General features: G+C 43.5%; 2 protein-coding genes across 9 annotated transcripts in view; both read right to left on the reverse strand.

Annotated features, from left to right (window-relative positions):
• Positions 1 to 23,635, reverse strand: part of dlgap4b (discs, large (Drosophila) homolog-associated protein 4b) — a 131,091-nt gene that overhangs the window by 29,175 nt on the left and 78,281 nt on the right. The gene's annotated exons all lie outside the window — the stretch shown is intronic.
• Positions 10,208 to 12,005, reverse strand: LOC148102725 (uncharacterized). Its single transcript, XM_087841196.1, has 3 exons — positions 11,764 to 12,005; positions 11,494 to 11,575; positions 10,208 to 11,371 (listed from the first exon to the last, which is right to left on the reverse strand). Exons 1-3 carry the CDS (start codon positions 12,003 to 12,005, stop codon positions 10,208 to 10,210), a joined length of 1,488 nt encoding a protein of 495 aa, XP_087697322.1.

Raw genomic sequence — 23,635 nt, forward strand, 5'->3', positions numbered from 1 at the left:
AAGGCGAAGAGACAATTCAACCCTCAGACATGGGAAATTAAAGAATTTAGGTCAAGCCTCTGTTAGCTGGGTCCTAGACACGAGTCCGCGTGTGTGCGTTCGGTGCTCCGAGTGTATACTACTGGTGCGCACACAAATGCATGAATACCAAGAATGTTAATGCGCTTGTGCTCGTGTGTGTGTTTCTACACCCTTGAGCGTCTGGTGGTGGCATCTCCCTGCCTTGTGCACTGGGGAGCTGCCATCTGCTCTTCCAATGGGAGAAGGAGTGTTTGGCATTGTGTCCAATTCATGACCTTACTCAGTTTCTCAGCCATCACAATGTCAGGGCTACAGGCAATTCACAGTGTCAACCAGAAGAGGGAGACACACTCAACACAAGCTGTACTGGTGTTTCTGCCGAATTCTATTATATTTGGATGTTTTTATACAGCATGTGGAAGTATTTATCCTGACAATTCACGTGTTCAAGTCAGAGCTAACAGAATAATTTATCTGATGCAGATTTTTAATGTGTCAGTGTGATTCCGGACAATGTGTGTGGATTTCAAATAAAGATAAATTCACAATTAAACACTATGGCAGACCTGCTTAGGGTGTACCCCAGCTCTCACCCTGTGGTAGCTAGGATAGGCTCCAGCCCCCCAATAACCCTGAATCGGATAAGTGTAAGAGAATGGATGGATAGACAGATGAAGGAATGGTTGGATCATTTCAGGAACCTACTGTACTTCAGCTTGGATTCTTCTGATTCAGGAAGTGTTAACTTCTTTTTCTGCTTCTTCTTTAGGTGTCGCTACAGCGGATCATCTGCCTCCAACCTGCCCTATTCCTAGCATCCTCTCTGACACCAACCCTCTGCATGTCCTCCTGTTCCATCTTCAACATGCTTTCTTTGATATATCCACTATCCCTCCTTTTCCCAGGTTGGAACCATCTCAACCTTGCCTGTCTGTCTCCAAATTGCTCCAACTGAACTGTCCCTCTGATACACTCATTTCTAATCTTGTCCATCTTGGTCACTCCCAATGAAAATCTTAATATCTTCAGCTCTTCCACCTCCAGCTTGGCCTCCAGTCTTTTTGTCAGCAGCAGTGTCTCTGAAACAAACATCACAGCAGGTCTCACTAAACCTTCCCTTTCACTCTTGCTGCTATCCTTAATACACTGCAAACCTACTTATGTGTTTATGTTTTTATCTTCTGTATTAAGAGGTGGGTTTAAGTATAAGTAGTTTAAGTATTACAAAATCTGATATATAAATAAAGTCGTCACTGCCATTGCCATCCTTCTGTCAACAAATAACCACTCACACTGATTTTTAACCCCTGTACCCTGGCTGTCTTCTTCACTTCTCTTGTGCACTGTGGTTGACCCCTGCCATTTAAAGTCATGCACCTTCACTGCCTCTGCTTCACTACTTGGAGGACAAACTAAACAACATCAACACTCATAATGGGGTCAGAGTGTGCTTCTCCTGTCTCTCCTTTACTTTCTTAATTTTTATTCGTCATCTCTTAATCTTCCTGATACAGATTCATTGGCAAATAGCTAAAAATTGGCCAACATGCTGGTCGAGCTCTGAGTTATATTTTGTGCTTTTCATTCATGGAATCGTGGGTTTTAAATTCAAATTGTTTAGTCTTCAAATGATGATTTAAATGAAGATGAAAACAACAACTCAGACAGCTGAAACAATGACAATAGTTTTTATGCTTGAGCTCAAGATTTTATCTTTAAGACAATTATACTTTCTCAGTATGTAGAAAATAAGACATAAACTAGTAAACTAAGAAATATAATACGGATTACAAGTGGAATGTGTGGGTAAGAGTAAAATAGCACTATAAAACAGAAAAATGCAAGTAAATGTATAATGTCTAGGACATTAATGTATTTTTCATATACAAATATAAAAGTATATAAAAGCACAAGCCTGTGCACTGACATTGACATGAAACTGACTGACAGTGAAAAAACCCTAAATACAAATTTCAGTAATTCCTATTATAATTAATATTACTAAATTTGCATAGTTCTTGGCACAAAACTAGTTCCATGTGGTCCCTGATTTAATACATAGCGAGACTTCCTATTCCCAGTATATTAATTAGCAAACCCAAGAATCGAGGAAATATTAAGACCGTTGCTAAACTCTGTATTAAAAAAGTTTTAGCTGTAGCACAAGTATTCAAATTTTTAGACTAGTTGCCAGTTTTTAGATTAGCAAGTCTGTGGGTGGACAATTTTTGATGAGCCACTGTGGAAAGGAAATCATCCCCTCATCTGAGCAACAATATCCAGAGAGGCAGTTTGTCAGAGCACAGCTCAGTCAGTCAGCCCTGAGCCCATCTGCTCCATAGGCTTACAGCACTGCCCTGAAAGACAGGGGGCAGCTTTGTGTGTGTGTGTGTGTGTGTGTGTGTGTGTGTGTGTGTGTGTGTGTGTGTGTGTGTGTGTGTGTGTGTGTGTGAGAGAGAGAGAGACATGTAACAAGACAGATGAATGCTTACAGACTGCTGGTGAGGAGGAAGGGACAGAAGGAAGTGAGGGAAAAGCTGTAGGGAGAAAGGTGTGGGATTTGACAGCAGTGAAAATGAAAGCAATCTAAAAGGAAGGAGAAGGTGTGAAAATCAGTCAATGTGTTGTAAACTGCGCACTGGGGAGAAGGTAAAAATCCAGTAAAACAAAAGAACAGAAATCAGTAAGAGGGAGGAAAAGAAAGAAAGAAAGAGAGAAAGAAAAAAGGAGAAAAATGGCTGCCAAGGGAGCAAAAGAGTTCAATGAGGTCAGTTTTTCAATGAGTTCAATGAGTGCCTAGATAAAGCAAAGAAGATACTTCTTCTTTTTTTCTTTGAGGAACGGTAATCAGATGGTATTGGAGGAGGAGATGTGTGGCAGCGTAACGTCTGATGCATGTGTTTATTCCAGAAAGGTGTGAGGGTGTAAATAAGTGTGAATATGTGAGACATATGCGTGTGAGAGATAACAATTGCCTACGGCTGGCTGAGATGTTAGAATTTCCATACCTTTGTTTTATGTTGTAAGGGTTTTGCAAGTTCAGGTGAAAAGTAATTGAATATTTCGTGTATGTGTGTGTGAGCGAACACACACACGTATGCATACCTGGATGCATGTGTGAGTTATCTTATTAATAATAAATAGTGTACATGGATGTGCATTGGTGTGTGTGTGTGAGAGCAAAGCAGGCTAACCTTGTCCTAATTACAGTCTATCTATTCCATCAGTGCTGTGCTCTGGCCTATTTTCACAGCTATAAATTTACCACTCTCCCCTCTGTTGTGATAGATGACCCACTCATTTTAGCCCTTCTCTAAAGACTGTGAGCCAGAAAGGAAGTCAGTGGAAGACAGTGGCACCACTTCACTACTTCTGATGGCAGTGATGGAACTTTCCATGTCCTCAAAACTATTGAGTTCTGTTCTGGGCCACGCCTCTTAATCTTTGAATTCAGGTGCTTTCAGCCCCATCGACATGCAATATGCCTTTACAAACATTTGTAAGAGAATGAGTTGTTCTAAAGACCTCAGTGAATCTAAGTGTGGTCCTTTGAAAGGTGTCACGGTTACAAGAAATCAGTTCATGAAATTTCTCCCCTCCTGGATGTTCCACAATCAGTTGTGAATGGTATTAGTACAACATGGAAGTGCTTAGTCATAGCCACAAAGTGTCAGGCTACATAAAGTTACAGAGCGGGGTTGCCGGCTGTTGAGGCGCTTAGTGCATGAAAGTCACCAGTGCTCTGCTGACTCAATAACTGTAGCCTTCCAAACCACCTCTGTCATCAACATCAGCAGAAAAACTGTGCACTACAAGCTTCATGGCAGGTGCAAATGTTGCAACGACGGTTATCCGGTCGTTAAGTCTGACGTCACTAGCCGTGTCTGGGCCGAAACTCCGCTGCAGGTCCATATATCAAACGATCACTATGGCATTACTGAGAGTTGAAAAACTGTCTTAAGTCTTTCATCTTTAATAAAATGACCAACGTTCTGCTCTACCAGGTGTAACAATTGAGTTTAACATCCAGGCATCCATGAAAATGGAATTTATGACATTTAACGGAGTTAGAAGTTAGCAGAAAGTTAGCTCGCTAGCTTCTATCTAAATACAATATAGCATGTCCTGACTGTGGGGTTTTGGAAACAAATTAAAACGTACAGCTCTGTTATCACTTCCAACATAAATGAAGACAGAAAACTAAACAGCAGTGACGTTTGTAGGGTTATTGAAGTTTGGCTAGCTGGTATATAATGATGTGCTATGTGACCGCTAGCGACACAGCTAAGTTAGCATAATCTAAACAAGCTAACTTTTTTTCCACTCGATAAAAGTTAACGTCAGTGTTCTTGGTGGTCAGGAACAAACGTAATCGCATGGCAGGATGCTGTAAAAGGACTAAACTTCAGCCAGGAGAACAACTGAGATAATCCATCCACAATACGAGGTTAGTCATTCATATACTGCTGCATGGGCTGTGCTGTACTTACATCCTAAGGTTTTAAAAACTGAGCTTAAATAAATGATTAGCAGTAATAAAAGCCGAGGGAGGTCAACAGTGATCACTGACTGTTTTAGGAGTTTTTTGAGATTAAATAGAAGAAAATACAAATCATTAAACATGTTAACAACACAAAAGCCATATTAAACGCAGACTACTTTAGGCCCGGAAGTAGGATTCGTCACGTCATCACTTAACGACTGGATAAGGATCAATGGTTATCATGTGTTGGACTTGTGGATGATTCCCTGACGATCTTTTGGGACAACATACCTGTAACTGTAAAAAAAAAAGGACAACTGGATGGAAACTTCATTGTTGTAGGGTTAAAATGTAATATTAATAAAGTTCATGATCAACTTCAGCCAGTCATTAAACTATTTTTAAGAAACTTTGATAGAACATTTAGAGATAAGCTAAAATACAAAACTCAAAAGACACAAAAACAACTGTGAACTTATATTCTCTTTGAACCTTGTGATATTTGTAATCTGAAACCAAGTCTTCGCAGAAGAAACGGACATTGCTTACTAAAGCTTTGTATATTTTCATATTTGTAACTAACATAGAGATGAATATTCTGTGCACAGTGAAGCACAAAGAGGGTTGTGGGCTGCAGCTGTGGCCTCTATTCCTGGATTTAGGGCAAATCTGAAGGACTAATGCAAACAGACAGTGAGATGCGCATTCAAACACAGAGAGACTAGCGTGTTTTTATGAATGTATATTAAATGCTTGAATGCAAAGACACCATTCAATCACATGTTCTCACACAAAGAGAACCATTTTGTACACCAGGATGTACTACAAAGGCAAAAACACCCTGGTATCCTTACTGGTGTCCTCAGTATTTAGCCACTCGGTTTAATCAGGCTAAACCTGACTGACTGTATGTAGATAATAAACAGGATGTAAAGGGCAAAAAATAGATGGTTTGCAAAAATATATTAGACGGCCATCTTTTTCTTTTGACAGTGACTTACCCCTTTACTAACTTGTTATAAATATGTGAGCAATTGGGAGAAAAGGAGATGCTGGTCGACTGGTTACACTGGAAGCCCCATTGTTGACTATTTGATGGATTTCCAGAGTGATCAAGAGTAAACTTTGCCAAATGTGAAAGATTAAAAACCAGCTTAAAGCCCTCACTGCGTAGCTTCATCTTAGTGACACCCTGTGCTCTCTGTGAGCTGCTGCATTGCATGTGTATGAGCTCGGAGCTGTCAACTACAGACTGTTATGAACATCCACAGCGCAGCTATAAATTCCACCGGGATATGCTTCGAACTTCACCTACTCAAAACGTCCTTGGTGTTAAACACAACGGCCATGCTTCAGTCTGACATACGCATACAGCCTTGACCCCACACACAGGAAGCATCAGTGCAATGCAGTTTTTTTTGCTTTAAAAGTGAATGCCACTTCCTGTTAGGAGGTGCGGGATCATCAGGAAGTGGGTCAACCCTGCGTTCATGACTCACAATCCCCATGCGACATCACAGTAATACCCTAATGGCAGTCTGTCAAGTTATCAACCCGTCGGTAGCACTGGGACGAGCCACTGTCATGTCAAAAAGTCAGCAGGAAAGGCAGAGATGGTACATGTTGTATCTCAACAGAGCCTTGACATTTAGAAAACATGAGATGCAGCCTTTACATAGCTGCTGCTGCCAAAATCACATGGATGAAGGTTAAAAAACATGCTTTTACAAAAGGCAAGCTGATTGTATGCCAGAGTAAAGAGGTATATAAATATACAGATTTATTAAGAGCTATGTCTGATAATAATGACTATAGTATTTTAGCAACATTTGCTATGGTTGGGTCCAAAAACCATTTCAAGCAAAATACTCTTGCTGACTCACTGACATTTCAGGCACTATTCATCATCATTTTGCATCATCACTGACAGCTGCATAAAGGGTCATTCTAAAAGTTGGAAAATGTGGCGCATTACATTGGGGAATAAGTAAATAAATGGTACTATATAATGCATACTGAGTGAATTCAGCCACAGGCTAAACTATGCATAAAGCATAAAGCATAAAAATAAATGCACAGCTTGTGTCATGAAAGTAACTTAAAAGATTAGCATGAATATTTTCTCAGTATTGCTGGCAGTTGTTTGCTAGTAGTTTAGACTTGACAAATTCATAACATAGCAGCCCCAAGTTTCACTTTCAGTTTGAAGTTATATATTGTGTCAAATGCACACAAATAATTGTAAATAACTAAGGTATGTAAATAAGATGTAATAAGAAACAGCGTGAGGGACACTGACACAGGATCAGATTGTTTCAAGGCTGTGCCAATCCCAGATTAGACTCTGGTAGGTCTCCATAATTGAGGTTTTGCTGACACGTGACTACTGAACACATGGCAATAACTTGTTTGTCATTTTGTATTTATGTAAATCATGGTCATTATATCATTACAGCCTAGCTCTCAGTATCAGATGACAAACATCTACCTCACACCAGTAACATTATTTTTATTTCAGAAGATTATTATTTTTTGTTTTCTTTTTTGTTTTTGTTAAACCTACTGACTCACCGATACTCAAGCTCAAAACACATGTGCTCGTACTAAAATCCTTAAAACTTAACAAGGAGCCCTGTCACTACTGGCAGGTATACTCTGGATGAGTTACCCGACTATCACAGGGCTGACACAGAGAGACAGGCAAACATTCATACTCAGCTTTACATGTAAGGCTAGTTTGGAATCACCTGTTAGCCTTTAAATCCTGTTTTTGAAATGTGGGAGGAAGGCAGAGTACATCAGCAGGAACATGGAGAACATTCAGACCCCACACAGAAAGATCCCAGTCAGGACACAAGATTCAATGTGATAGAAATGCATCGGTGACAATGCTAACATCCCAATTTCGATTGTGCTCACGAGGAATCAAGCCACAGTCCACTGAACAACAAGCAATCTGGAAGCATGGTTCCCTCAATGGACAGTCAGTAAATTTACTGTATAGCAGCACAAGCTTTTCTATATTTTTGAAACTCGCAAAAGCAAAGGAGGTATAATTCGATGAGCTCTCATTTAATGGAGGCAATGAAGCTGCTGCCGGGAATTCTAGCGGAGAAGGAAGGGGGGGACTCATCGGTCCTGATGCAGGAACTGATCGGTGGCCTGACCGAACTGAATCACATTACAGTCATTTTTGCAGGGAACAACAGGAAGCTTGTTACTCATACATCCTCAGCTAATCAGCAGTGTGGGCAACACTGGCAGTCAGCATCTGCAGAATGTCTTCCTGCAGTCTCCTTTCAGTATTATAATATAATAGTGTTTCTGATAATATACATTTTGCACTATATGTCAGATGTAGGGTAACACAAGTAGCAGCAAATATCCCCCCACGCCCCCCTATGCACACATCCAATTGTTGACACCCTAGGCCAGGGGTCAGCAACCTTTAGCACCGAAAGAGCCATTTGGATGTGATTTCCACGCAAAAGAAAACACTGGGAGCCGCAAATACTTTTTGACACCTAAGATGAAGATAACACTGTATATATATATATATATATATATATATATATATATATATATATATATATATTTTACCTTTATGCTTTGTGTAAACAACTAAGGTGTGTTGCTTAAATCCATGAAGTTATACAGAGAAAATTACATTTTATTTATGTAATTAACACATTTTGAACTCTTAAAGAAATATAACAAAAGGAAAGACACCCAGCTGAACTAAAATGATCCTTGTAGGAAAAAAAGCACTATGCTGCTCAAAAATGAAAAATAGATATTTGCAAAATTCTGCCTAAATATGTATTTTACCTGGTTAATGTGTGTGGCGGGGCGTGGTCTGCAGCGCCGCTGCAGGGCAGGGGACATACCTGAGTGGCACCCGCAATCACGCCTCGGCGCCTTAACGTCTGTGCTATCTATGCTGTTGTGTTGGTATGTGTCGGGCTGTGAGCTTTAACACCGGCTGTATACATACAGCAACCGTGTGTGAAAAGTGTTCAATAAAGAGATGCTGAAAAGCGTGTTCATGGAAACATCGTTGGGTCTGCCGTGGTATGTTTATAATGGAACTTCTGCTCCTGAACCTACATGTGTTAATGCTAAACAAGACTTTGTTCATGAAATAAGAGAAATGTGGAAACAATGTGCTTTAGTGCATAGTGTCTGCAAATCGGGGCTGTATGAAGTCACTTTCATCTTTACGCAGGACTGTAAGCTGTCGTCTGTGAGGCGTGAGCGGTGTTTGTTTTTAACATAGTTCACGGTGGAGAACAGCTGCTGACATAACATGGATCCGAAGGTCCATAATTGGCCTACCCGGCGTTGAAAGTCTCGATAAATGCACGGCGTTTCGGCTTCCGAGTGTGACGCTTATTTTGAGCGATGAAAAAATAAAAGAATATAATTGTATTTTTATATTTCAATATCACAATAATCTTCCAATTTAGAACTACAAGTTAAAAAAGAACTAACATAAATAAAATACACTTCAGCTAAATACTTCTAATTTTTTCCCAAAACCGCACTATAGCCGCACTATAAGGACTAAAGAGCCGCATGCGGCTCCGGAGCCACAGGTTGCCGACCCCTGCCCTAGGCTGTCATCTAGTTGACCTACCAAACCATAGCTTGATACAGTGACCTATGATCAAAATGCCTCTTTCTACCCCTGAGTTATACTGTTTAATAATGCAAGCAAGATAATTTTGTTTTTTTCAGAAAATTATAAAATTGACCTTAAAAGCTTAACACATTAAAATGTCAAACCTTCATCATTTTCTCCCGTCTTATGACATTTCATGATCTTTTGCATTAATTACTATTTAGTTTATTCTTGTTTTTTTGCTGTTTGACAGTTTCTCAGTGTTTGTAAACCCTCCGAGTTCTGGTTGAAACAAAAATCTTATCACACTGGTGCTAAGCATAATCATTACAGTCGCATTTGCCCTTTTGATCTGATGTATTGGGATGCCAACAACAGTTAAAGAGAGACTGATACAAATGGCATAGGTCCTGTACATATTCAGCTGTAACTTGTATTATTTCTGTTCAGATATACACAGTGAATCTATTGAGTATGAATAAAAAAAGGGCATACCGTAAGGGTGCACTTAAAATCCTTTAATTTTCTCAAACATTGACAGTGCGCCTTATAATCCGGTGCGCCTTATGTATGAATTCTGGTTGTGCTTACTGACCTCGAACCGATTTTATGTGGTACATGGTGCTCAAAAATCTGTCAAAAAATGTTTTAGTACGACTTTGGAAAGCTACGAGGCCGCACTGCTTGATGGACTGTTGGAGCATTACGGCTAAAGTAGTCAGGAGCCTCGCAGACTCTGAGTTATCTGAGTCCAAAACTCAGTCCGCTTCAGGTCCCAAAGCCCAACGAACAATACGGCATCACTGAGAATTAAAAACTGTCTAAATTCTTTCATCTTTAACAAAATGATCAGCATTGCTGCTTTATCAGGTGTAACAATTAAGTTTAACATCCAGGTGTGGAGGTAAGCATCGACGACACAGAGCTCTCAGTTCTCACTCCTTCTTTATTAATCTCCAACATCAACTGCACATATCGCGCCACAAAACACAGGAACACACTTCCTCAACACTGGGTGTGAGTGGAGCCCTATAGTGGTCCACCACACATGCCCCCCCCCCCCCCCCGAACACCCAGCAGCACTAGTCCAGGACCCGGGGCTTAAGCAAACGGCCGGAACGGCTGAACTGGGGGGGTGGGGAACTGACAGAGGGCAACCCAGCCCGGGAGCGAGGCTGGCACTGGCGGTCAGAAAAAGCTGCAGACAACTCGGACTCCGTTGATTGTGGGTCGCTCCTGGGGGAAAAAACAGAATCCATCAGCCCGGTGACAGGTGGGCGGCCACGGCGAGGGGCCTGGGCCGGGACCACCTGATCCTCTTGCATTACATGTGCAGGCTTAAGTCTGTCCACAGAGACAACCTCCTGCCGACCCCCAAAGTCCAAAATGAAATGTTTGTTGCCTGGTTTAAGAACCCTGTATGGCCCGTCATATGGTGGACGCAGCGGAGTCCTATGGGCATCGTGCCTGACGAAAACAAAACGAGCAGAGTCCAATGAACTCGGAACAAAAGTGTCAGGCAGGCAATGGTGCACAGGACCAGGAACAGGAAATGAGTCTCTTGGGGGGCAAAAAGGCAACAAAGAGGTATCGAAACATGGGGGAGGGCTCTCAGGTAAGAATTCCCCGGGGACCCGGAGGGGCTGGCCGAGGACCAGTTCAGCCGGGAAAACCCCGAGGTCTTCTTTAACCGCGCTATGCAATCCCAGCAAAACCCACGGAAGACGGTCGACCCAGTCGCCACCTGTTAAGGAAGCCCGGAGCGTGGCCTTAAGTGACCGGTGAAACCGTTCGCACATCCCGTTAGCTTGCGGGTGGTATGCTGTGGTGCGGTGGACCTTGACCCCCAGGCCGTCAGCCATAGTAGACCATAGCTCAGAAACAAACTGGGGGCCCCTGTCTGAGGTAATGTCAGCAGGGGGACTGAAATGTGAAACCCACGTTGACAAAAATGCTTTGGCCACTGTCACTGCTGTTGTGGACGCCAGGGGTACCGCCTCCGGCCACCTGGTCGTGCGGTCCACCACAGTCAAAAGGTGCGTGAAACCCTGTGACTGCGGCAAGGGACCAACCAGGTCCACATGAACGTGATCGAAACGCCTATCCGGGACACGGAAAGGTTCGAGGGGTGCCTGTGTGTGCTGGTGGATTTTCGAGCGTTGGCATGGGATACAAACGTCGCAAAGAAGGTGCAGACCGCCGTCCCACACCGGGGTGTCCTCCAGCACAAGGCCCGTTTTTGTTGACTAAAGGGCAAGGACGTCCGGGTCAGGAAGTTGCTCGGCAGCCATGGCAGCGTAGTCGACGCCGACATACACTGGAGAAACCAACACACGTGAAAGACAGTCAGCGACGTGATTGGACTTACCAGCCACATGCTGAATGTCTGTGGTAAACTCTGAAATGGCCGCCAACTGGCGCTGCTGGCGTGCGCTCCATGGGTCAGAGACCTTGGACATCGCAAACGTCAAAGGTTTGTGGTCAGCATACGCAGTAAAGTTGCGACCCTCGAGGAAAAAACGAAAATGTCGTGAGGTGCAGAGCCAGCAACTCCCTGTCAAAAACACTGTACTTGCGTTCAGCATCCCGGAGTGTACGACTGAAAAAAGCGAGCGGTTGCCAGAGACCTGAAACCCACTGTTCCAACACCCCACCCACTGCCACGTCGGATGCGTCGGTAGACAACGTGATCTCCGCTGACGGAAGCGGGTGTGCCAGCAGGGCGGCGTCAGCCAGCGCAGACTTGGCTGCGGAAAACGCATGGACGTGTTCCGGCAGCCAGTCAACCGGATCTTTGGCTGTTTTACCTTTTAAGGCAGCATAGAGTGGCTGTAGCAGGTGGGCAGCTCTGGGGAGAAAGCGGTTGTAAAAATTTATCATCCCCAAGAACTCCTGCAACGCTTTAACCGACGTGGGACGCGGAAAAGCCGAAACGGCCTGGACTCTGTCGGGCAACGGAACCACACCTTCAGCGGAAATGCGGTGCCGGAGGAAATCCAGAACCGGCAACCCAAACTGGCACTTGGAAGGGTTGATGATGCTGGCTCGCTGAGCAGCTGGCCACCAATATATCGTCTAGATCAAAGGAGCTTGCAAAGAAAAGCGTCTGGACTTCTTTAAGTTACTTGAAGACGTTTCACCTCTCATCCGAGAGGCTTCTTCATCCGAGAGGCTTCTTCACCCAGTTCCACACCTTGGCTCAGGCGATTAGAGGATCATCAGGGGGTCCTTTTGTCCCTCTGTGGGGGGACACTCCCACTAGGGTTATATCTGGGACTCTCCACCATTTGACCTTAGAACTGAAGAAGCCTCTCGGATGAGAGGTGAAACGTCTTCAAGTAACTTAAAGAAGTCCAGACGCTTTTCTTTGCAAGCTCCTTTGACTACGATGACCTGGATGACTGAGAACCTTCACAGACATATTGCCGTACATTTTGGGAGGAACACCCTTCAACTGGTGCGGGAGTATGAAAGGGAATCAAGGAAACTAGCAGATTATAGGAACCATCTCCGTTTCAACCTAAGATGCAGACAAACCAGAGTTGTTCCCAAGAGCCTGCGCCTTGGATCCACTGTCAGGGGATACAGAGCAGACTTGATTCTACAGAGAGCGCAAAATCACCTTTTAAGTGAAAGGATAAGACAGGTCCATTTCACTATAGATGCCCTCCAAATCAAGATCAGCCAGACTCTGCAGGAACTGGAAACACTTCTACCCTCTCCAATCTTAGAAGAGGTTTACAAGTTTGTGGACAGGGCTCAGCGGGCCCAACACTCGAAAGGAAAAGAAAGACAACGCAGGAAATTTCACACCTTGCTTTCAAAAACACACACTCCTCATTCTGAATCTGAACCTACACAACCCATAGAAGAAAACACACCTGAAGACAGTCAGGAGAAATGGGTTAAGAACTTTTCAGACAGGAATCTCACTGAACCTGAAAAGAGAGTATTAGCCAAAGGTCTCAATTTTGCCATTTCTCCACAACAGTTGCCCATAGTGGACCTCATCACAGCCACAGAATCTGCCATTCGGATTAATAAATTATCACAGACAGAAGCAGAGCAAATCAGGATGAAAGTCTCAGCCACCCTCTCCAGTGCCAAAGTCCCTCCGTCCAACCTCACAATACAGGAAAAGAAGGCCGTCGCTTCCCTGAGCAAAGACCACAACATCACTGTTTTACCAGCGGATAAGGGAAGATGCACCGTGGTCCTAAACACTACAGATTACCATACAAAGATCACTACTCTCCTCAGTGACAACAATACCTACGAAGCCTTAAAGCGAGACCCCACAAGCAGCTACAAAAAGAAAGTTATAGCTTGCCTTCAAGACTTGGAAAAGGACAAAATCATTGACCGCCTTACTTATCACCGCCTTTACCCAGGGGATGCCATACCCTGCATTTACGGACTTCCAAAAATCCACAAGGAAGCTGTCCCACTCAGACCCATAGTCAGTAGCATAAACTCAGCCACTTATAACATTGCAAAACACCTTGCTACCATCCTTGCACCTCTCGTGGGGAACACCCCACACCACATCAAGAACTCCACCGACTTCACTGACAAGGTCCAGAAACTTACCCTGGATCCAGATGAAACCATAGTGTCCTCTGATGTAGTCTCTCTCTTCACTTGCATACCCACCACGGAGGCAGTGGAGACTGTCAGAAAACGACTACAAGAAGACAACTCCTTGGAGGACAGGACCAACTTCACACCCGATCAGATTTGCACACTGTTAGACCTCTGCCTCACCACTACATATTTCAAATACAACGAAGGCTATTACAGACAAAAACATGGCTGTGCTATGGACTCCCCCGTGTCACCTATTGTAGCCAACCTTTACATGGAGGAAGTGGAAAGGAAGGCTCTTGGCTCTTTCAAAGGAAGAGTACCCAGCCACTGGTACAGATATGTAGACGACACCTGGGTCAAAATCAAGACACAAGAAGTGGAATCCTTCACTGCGCACATCAACGCTGTGGATAAAAACATCAAGTTCACCAGGGAAGACACGAAGGATGACTGTTTGCCTTTCCTGGACTGCGCTGTGCACATTGAAGAGAATGGCAACCTCAACATCGAAGTTTACCGGAAGCCCACACACACGGACCAGTACCTCCTGTTTGACTCCCATCACCCTCTGGAACACAAACTTGGAGTAATTAGGACCCTACACCACCGGGCAGAACATGTTCCCTCTAAGCCTGAAGGGAAAAAGAAGGAACACACACATGTAAAGGAAGCACTCAAAACGTGCGGCTATCCTAAATGGGCGTTTTTAAAGTCAGCAAAGAGGCACAGAAAAGAAGATCAGACACCAGCGAGGGAGGATAAGAAGGACAGGCGCAACAACATTGTCATCCCCTATGTAGCCGGTGTATCAGAGAAACTCAGGAGGGTTTTCTCCAAGCATGACATCCCGGTGTACTTCAGACCCAGCAACACACTCAGACAAAAACTGGTTCACCCGAAAGACAAAACGCCAAAACACAGACTTAACAATGTGGTGTATGCCGTACAGTGCAGCGAGGAATGCCCAGACCTCTACATTGGAGAGACCAAACAGCCACTTCACAAGCGCATGGCACAACACAGAAGAGCGACCTCCACAGGACAAGATTCAGCTGTCCATCTGCATCTTAAGGATAAAGGACACTCTTTCGAGGATGCCAATGTTCACATTTTGGACAGAGAGGACAGATGGTTTGAAAGAGGAGTGAAAGAAGCCATCTATGTCCACTGTGAGCAACCATCTTCGAACAGAGGCGGTGGTTTACGACACCAACTCTCTGCCATCTATAATCCAGTTTTGAGATCCCTTCCCAGACGCCTTAAGGCCCACTCACACCCTGGGCCATCTGACCTCAGGAATTCGCATGATAAGGTGGGGCCAGGTTTCACAATGAACTCACCCGAAACTCTGGCTGATTGGGACCCACACCCAGTTCCACACCTTGGCTCAGGCGATTAGAGGATCATCAGGGGGTCCTTTTGTCCCTCTGTGGGGGGACACTCCCACTAGGGTTATATCTGGGACTCTCCACCATTTGACCTTAGAACTGAAGAAGCCTCTCGGATGAGAGGTGAAACGTCTTCAAGTAACTTAAAGAAGTCCAGACGCTTTTCTTTGCAAGCTCCTTTGACTACGATGACCTGGATGACTGAGAACCTTCACAGACATATCGTCTAGATAAACAAAAACGAACGGCAGCCCACGCAAAACGGACTCCATCAGCCGCTGAAAGGTCTGGGCGGCACCTTTCAGGCCAAACGGCATGCGCAAAAACTCGAACAAGCCGAAGGGGGTAATGACAGCAGTTTTAGGAACGTCTTCGGCGCGCATGGGAACTTGGTGATACCCCCGCACCAAGTCAATTTTAGAAAAAATTGACGTTCCGGCGAGATTGGCAGAAAAATCCTGAATGTGGGGGATGGGGTAACGGTCATTCTCTGTGGCATTATTTAAACGGCGGAAATCTCCGCATGGCCGCCACCGACCGTCCGATTTGGGCACCATGTGAAGCGGAGAGGCCCATGCACTGTTCGAACGCTGTACAATGCCAAGCCGCTCCATGGCTGCAAACTCTTCCCGAGCGACGGACAGTTTCGCAGGGTCGAGGCGGCGCGCGCGCGTGAACACCGGGGGCCCGACCGTGGGAATATAATGCTCAACCCCATGCTTCGTTACCGTGCTAGAGAAATTAGGGACAGACAGCGATGGAAACTCTAAAAGCAAACACTGAAAAGCATCCCCGGAGGGGAGGAGGCAGGTGGAGGCGTGGAAGGTGCCGCCAGCGAGTCCGTAGCCAGGGCGTGAACGTCGAAAGTGCGGCTAGCCAGGAGAATGCGATCCGCTTCTTCAGCCAGGGAGCGATAATCCTTCGCAGGCAGAAGTGGGGAGTTTGCGAGGACAGCTCTCACGGCGGCCGGTAGTTGGCGGAGGAAGAGGTGGGCGAAGAGGAATCCCCCGTCATCCGGCCCGAGCAATGATAGCATGTTCTCCATGAACTCGAGCGCGGTACCACCACCCAAGCCTGACAGGTTGAGGAGCTTTTCGGCTCGTTCAGCGTCAGAGAGGGCATAGCACCGAGGAAGCAGCTCTTTAAGGGCGGCGTATTTCCCTTGGGCGTCATCGCGCAACGGGTGGCCAGCGGGTCGAGCGAGGCCACCACATGGTGATACTTCGTGTCGTCAGCCAAAATGCCGCAAAGGGCGAACTGAGCCTCCACGTGTATGAACCATGACGGGGAGTCATGGAGCCAAAAGTCCGGCAGTTTCAGCGCCACAGTGAACGTAGCTGCAACAGGAGGCGGAGGTCCGGCGGCCGCTGATGCATCCATAGCGGAGTCTGCGTTATCTGCGGCCCGTTGCATGCTCATGTCAGGGGTCACCAATGTGGAGGTAAGCATCGACGACACAGAGCTCTCAGTTCTCACTCCTTCTTTATTCGTCTCCAACATCAACTGCACATATCGCGCCACAAAACACAGGAACACACTTCCTCAACACTGGGTGTGAGTGGAGCCCTCTAGTGGTCCACCACACAGGCATCCATTAAAACAGATTTTATTAAATTTAACGGAGTTAGAAGTTAGCAGGAAGTTAGCAGGAAGTTAGCTCGCTAGTTTACACCTAAACATGATATAGCATGTTCTGACTGAGAGAGTTCTGAAAAAATTCAAACGCACAGCTCTGCTGTCACTTCCAACATAAATGAAGACAGAAAACTAAACAGTACTGATGTTTATAGAGTTACTGAAGTTGGGCTAGCTGTTATTTAATGATGTGCTATGTGATCGCTAGCGACACAGCTATATTAACATAACATAAACACAGTGAAGCTGGAGGATGAACGCTAACTTTTTTCCACTTGATAAAAGTTAATATGAAGGTTCCCGATGGTTAGAGACAAATGCAATCGCATGGCAGGATGCTGTAAACGGACCAAACTTCAGTTAGGAGAACAACTGAGATAATCCTTCCAGAATACGAGGTTAGTCATTAATATACTGCAACAACATGGGAATAGAGCAGCTGCGAGAGAATTCAACATTAATGAATGAATGGTACGGAAGTGGAGGAAGCAAGAAGAAAGAGTTGAATAAAGTTTGGCTTATCTGACTGTTTTATTTCACGTAATGTGCCTTATAATTCGGTGCGTCTTATAGTCTGAAAAATACGGCAAGTATTTCCATAATTTTGAAACTCACAAAAACAAAGTAATCCAAGTTCAGTGCTGAGTCTTTGTATCTACAATCCATAAAGGCTGAAAAAGTTCTATTACTCTTTTGAGTCGTTTTTAGGGTGTGATTTACAAATTAAGGCATTTTAGTACTTTATAAGTCTTCTTAATCAACAATTTCCCGTGAGGTTTCCTTCCCTCTGTGTTTGAATATCACCACTGAGACTCATTACCCTATTAAACTGCACTAAAGCAGGTAATGTGGATCTCCGCTAATAGGATTTCTGAGTCAGGGAAGGTATTGACCTTGACAAGAAGGGATGTGCATTTCTGAGCAAATTCATCCTGATATATTAGACCATATACATTTAGCAAATGTTTTGTCTCAAGTGACTCTTCTAAAAATAAACAGATTTCAGAGGCAGAAGTACATCTCATCTCTGGGGATGAAACAGCATTTCATTTTTGCTTTTTAGGTATCTAGCAACAAAGGATAGAAAAACGGAATGGTGCATGTCACAGTTACGATGTGATTGTGTGCAGCATATTAAAAGGCAGCAGGAAATGGGATGAAATAATCTGTATTCTCTGGAAGAGATAGTTTATATTCTATGTGTAGGACAGTAAGAGCCCTTTAATGCTAAAAATGATTTTCACGCTTGCTTCTTACTGTCTGCACACATAAGAGGCTTTTTAATAGCAAAGGATGAGCTCTTCATATTGCAAGTGCATAGAGAGACAAAACAGGAGTGGGAAAGTGAAGAGAAAAAATAAGTTTTACACTGGAATTGGGTAAAGTTGCCACAGTCTTCCTGTTCTTGTGTGCAGACAACCAGGGCAGAGTAATGCATCAATCATGACTGTGCACTGCAGCCCTGCTCTCAACCCTACCTTCTCAGAGGGTGCTCAGTTTTGATCACAATGTTTCAGTACTGCAGTTGCACCCCTTTTCCTCCTTTCTTCACAAAGCCGTCATTGTTCATATTATTTCTTGTCAAATGCTGCTTGAATTGAAAAAAAGATTTGTGTGGTTAATTTTTTATCAGTGCACTTTTGGTACACAGGTACGATACAAAAGCCTGTGTCGAATGCAAACTTTAGATCCAATTTCAACACCTCTAGCATGGCCTATTGTTAGTGTGATGTCTGCTATACCCTCTCATTCTCCACCCCAGGGAGACTCCCATCAGGGGTGTTATGGAATGGATTGAGAGAAGACCTGTGATTAGAGTTTCCTGTTATCTCCTTACCACAGCAACACAGCTGGCAGGACCACTGTTTCTGCAGGAAAGTGGCTGTATGTGTGAACATGTGTGCCGATGTGTTGGCCTGAAGAAGTGTCTGTTCACTTGCCTGTGAGTATAAATGTCAAGGGCCATATCTGCATACTAATGCGTTTCTCTGTGTGTATGTGTGACGTGATATAAGAAAACATAAAGACTGCATCGTCTTTGTGTATGTTTTTAGGGGTATATACACTGAGTATATAAGAGCTAGTCAGCTTTTGGATATATGCTGTGTCCTAATCCTTCATTTAAATATGGACACAGTGTAAAACTTCCATTAAAATCACCAAATGGAGAAAGTGCCAAATACAAGGCATTTTATTTTAACAACTCCTGCTCTGCACAAAGATGCGACATTGCAGACACAATGCTAAATATTACAACTGCGGTTTCTCTATTTTCACGGCTTAACATTATTACATTACACAGTTATGCCAGATTTGTACTAAAAGTCGATATTTGTGGTCATTTTTGTCTCTATACTTATTTTTTACCCACTATATATACATATATGTGTATATATATATATATATATTAGGGGTGCAACGATACTCGTATCGATATCGAACCGTTCGATACAGTGCTTTCGGTTCGGTACGCATATGTATAGAACGATACAACATTTTTAATTTATTTTATCAACTTTCCTTCTGACGATGCTGTCTGTGTTGAGCGCTCAGTGGATCTGCGCTCGACAGTGCAGCCTAGGCGGAGTAGTCGAACACAGATTCACTGAGCGCAGGGTAAGCTAGCTAGACAGAAGTTAAGCTCGTTGCAACATGGCAAATTGAACCTCCCCCACCCTCATTCAGATCTGGCGTTTGGAACTATTTTGGTTTTCATGTGACGTATGACCCTGAAGGTAAGCGTGTCATGGACAAAAGTAAAACAGTATGTTGGATGTGCCAGCAATGCTCAATTGGTGGGAACTAGTGTGTTAGCGCAGTTAGCTCGTTAATGTGTTGACGTCTTCCAGCCCCACTCATGAGGCGATCCGCGGTAGCTCGTTAACGGAGATTTGCCGTGTTGTGACCTTAACGTCATTTCAGATTAACGCTGACAGCACTAGTGGGAACACAACCAATATGACTGCACATTTACTCCGACATCATCCTAGTGCAAAGACAAGTGGAAGCAGACAAAAACAAGCAGGCATGCTACAAACTTTACCCGAGTCATTTAGACAGCCGTTAGCACATGATTCTCCTTATGGGGACCTGATATGTTTAATATGCTGCTGAGAATATAGCCCAGAAGAAGCGTATAGTATAGCTTTTATTTTGGAAAGAGACATTTCTCCATAATAAACTCTCTTTTCCAAAGATGAGTGATTCCTCAATCAGATACAGGGCTCGCAAAATCGCTAGCCCGACGTCCTGGGGCTTTTTTCCAGTCGGGCTACCAAAATCTATCTCTGCCCTGCCCGTCGGCCTATCGTAGGAAGGAAAAATATATGTCAATGCTTTTGCATTCTTTCGGAAATGTAGCTGGGTAATTATGTCATTGGCATCGGCTACTGTCAATATGTGACATACTGAAATCGCGTTTGAATTTGCGCTTGTTTTTTGCTTTCACTTTGCAATCGCGTGAACTGTGTATAGAAAGCGACAGTACTGATTGGTGAGTGATGATAATTTGCGCACCAATTCCTCTGACATCGTCTTATCAATCGTTAGCTTACTATGCAAACATGACAAGTGAAATCTCCTGCAGCTTAAACATGTGAGAGGTTGATCGCGCAGAGAATCGCTGAGCGTTATGTTAGTGCGTGTGTAAAAGCAGCAGGATATATATTTTAGTTCTGCTGAGCCAAATAAGACAGGTCAGGGTGAAGAAGTGACAAAACGGAAAGGTTATGACAAATCAGACTATAAGGCAAAAAGAAAGTGCAGCTTTATGGTTTCATGGACAAAAGAATTTCTGTGGCTGCAATATGACGAGCTAAATAACCAGGGCTGCACATAAGTGGTCCGCAGGTGCGCATTCGCTGTCAAAATAAAAACCCGCACAAGATAAGAAGTTGCAACGCGTGTTTGCGTACATAAGATTTTAAGGAGGAGGACAGACATTTGTTTAGAACTCTTAAAGATGTCGAAGAAGCTCCTTTAAGCAATTACTGTGATGTTCCTCCACCTCCAAAGAAATGTCAGAAGGAGTCCGAACCACAAAAGAAGCACGTATTCTCGGAAAAGTGGTTGCAGGAGGTGAGCTGGCTTCAAACAAATGATGAACGCACAGAGATGTGGTGCAGAATGTGCCGTGAAAATTTAATAAATGACAAATTAATAAAAAGGCATGAACATTTTTTTTGTATCGAAAAAATATCGAACCGTGACACCAAAGTATCGAACCGAACCGAACCGTGAATTTTGTTGTATCGTTGCACCCCTAATATATATATATATATATATATATATATATATATATATATATATATATATATATATATATGAAATAAACTGGTAGAAAAATAGGGAATAAACTGGAAATAAACTGGTAGAAAAATAGGGCAAGCTGTTTCCCAGAGAATCAACAAGCTTAAATAGGCAGATAATTGAATTCATTTAACCAAAAATAAGAATGAGAAAAACCCTTCAAATTATAGAGATTTCTAGAATAATGAGAAATGTTCCTTAGGATGAATTTCTTAGTTGATTAAATGTGGCAAAAACCCAAATAAACTGAGTCATGTAAGAAAAGGAAAGCACGCAAGAAACAATCAGGATGTAATGGACAAGGTCAAAAATACAGTTTGAATCTAATTAAAATCATCTAATTTTAAACGCCATCAATATTTCAAACACTGTGCAACACACATAATATTGAATTTACACAATGTTTGGTGAGTGTGGCTAACCTTCCCTGCAGGTTTACATCAACTAACATGTTTGCAATGAATGTGACCCTAATGAATGAATGAACGCCCAACTGTGCTGTTTTTACGAGACGTCTAAAATGTAACTCACTTTTCCACCTTGCTGGTTTACAACATCCTGGCACGGACACATGAGAGGCTGCTGACTTGCAATCCTATTGAGAAAATATTATTATCCACCTCTGAGGGCTTCAGTTCTACAGGGTGTTTTATGGGTTCAACATAGTTCTCTGTTGGCACTGCATCGGAAGACAGCAGGGAGCGCCTGTTGCCAGAAAGAGGAAGTATCCAAAGGATGTGGTGAAACTGATTTGTGCTGTTGCTGATCCTCCAGCCAACTCCACAGAGGAGCAAAGTTACAAAATACAAAGAGCTGAAGTGAAACCGAGTGTTAAAAACAATGAAAAATGTCCACTGTAGCTACTGTCTGTGGTTTTTTTATTTTTATAATCACTGATTTTTGTTGTTGTTTGTTCTTCTGTTACTGTCACTCTCTTTCCTGTTTCAGCCCACTTGTCAATCAATCGGCATCTAACCCACGAAGAGTTGAGCCAGGCGGTGTTGACTTTCTGAAGTTCTGCATGGGAATGTTTGCATGGGTTGAAAGCCATCTTTGTAGGGTCCATAAGCAGTTACCTATTAAAACAGACACAACTGTCTGTTTTAATGATTGATGCTAATGCTAGCCACCCTGGCTTGGTAGGGAAAAATTTGTGTTCCCAGATTAGCTGTGAGTGGCTGCTGGCAGGTACACGGCTAAAGCCCCAACCACACAGGGCTAGAGATCAGTTAGAGACATACTGGTAAATACCGGTTGCTAGGAAAAATGTGTATTCCCTGATAGACTTTGATGGGTAACTGGAGGTTGCTGGAAATCGCTAGGTGAAATTGGTCAAAAAGAGGTACTCTTTGAGATGGTGCTCCACTGAAAACTTCCTTGTGATTTCTTTGGTTGTTGTAGATTGCTGATGTTGCCCATAGAAGACGCTGATTTGTCTGCAAAACACTTGTCAGCTACTCACTAAATTGTAGTGAAACTGTGATGGGTATAGGACAAATAAGTAAAAAGTGGATCTTTTGAAATTTGTTGGTTTCAGTGTAAGGCACAGCTTTTATTTTGAAGGAGAGTGCTCTCTGTTTGCTTTATGCTATTTCAAGTTTCATTATAGCTTGGTGTTTAATTAGCAAATGTTTGCACATAAGCCAACATCTTTCATGTAAACAAAGGGAGACCTTGGCAATCCGCTAGCCCCTAAAGTAATCACAAAGAAGTTTTTGGTGCAGAATTCTCTCTGCTACCCATTTCACTCAGCGACAGCCAGCAGCCTCCAACAACTCCTCGTCAACCATTCAGGAAATACACAGGAGGTTGTCGAGCAGTCTCTAGGGCGGTCTTCAGTAGTTGAATTTCTAGCCACGGCTACAGTAAATGTGCCCCCAAAAAGCTGAATATTTACCACCATTAACACAAAGTCATTGACTAGCATATAAAGCATTTAGCTACTAATGACTTAGCTTTTCCCTCCAGAGTTAGCGAAGAAACAAAGCGTAAATGCTGAAAGCTGATTTTATAATTGCCTAGTAAACAAAATGCAAATGATGTGTCTGCTAATTCTCATAGTTTGTAAGTGGGAAACATACTATATGATCGCCATTAAATAATACCAGATAGTCAACAGATTTTTGAACTGCCCCAAGCTGTCCACACAAAATCAATCATTACAATGTTTACAGGACAATATGACACAAACGCAATGCTTTTGCAGTGTCTTTGTTATCTAGTCTTGAGTCAAACCTTGAAACAAAAGACCACACTGGGTGCCACTCCTGTCAGCTAAGAACAGAAAACATGCTGCAGTTCACACTGGGTCATGATATGATACAAATGGGACGTTTTTGCAGTGCTTTTGTTGTGTGGGCCTCAGCTTGCTACAGCATGCTTTTAGAAGTGAATGCACTATGAAAGACCGCAGCATAGACTTCACCCTAAAATCCCATGTGTACAGCTGCGGTGCTTCTCTGAAAGTTACAGCTTCTTATCTTTTTCTGTAAGCAGCACTGAGCGACTATACTGCCTCAAGAACTGCTTCAAAGCGACAACAGCAGTTTCCAGGTATACAGAGTGCCAGTCTTGCAGGGCTTTAAATGGAAC

The sequence above is a fragment of the Neolamprologus brichardi genome, chromosome 5 (genome assembly GCF_056152115.1).
Source record: "Neolamprologus brichardi isolate AB-2024 chromosome 5, ASM5615211v1, whole genome shotgun sequence".
NCBI classification, from domain to species: domain Eukaryota; kingdom Metazoa; phylum Chordata; class Actinopteri; order Cichliformes; family Cichlidae; genus Neolamprologus; species Neolamprologus brichardi.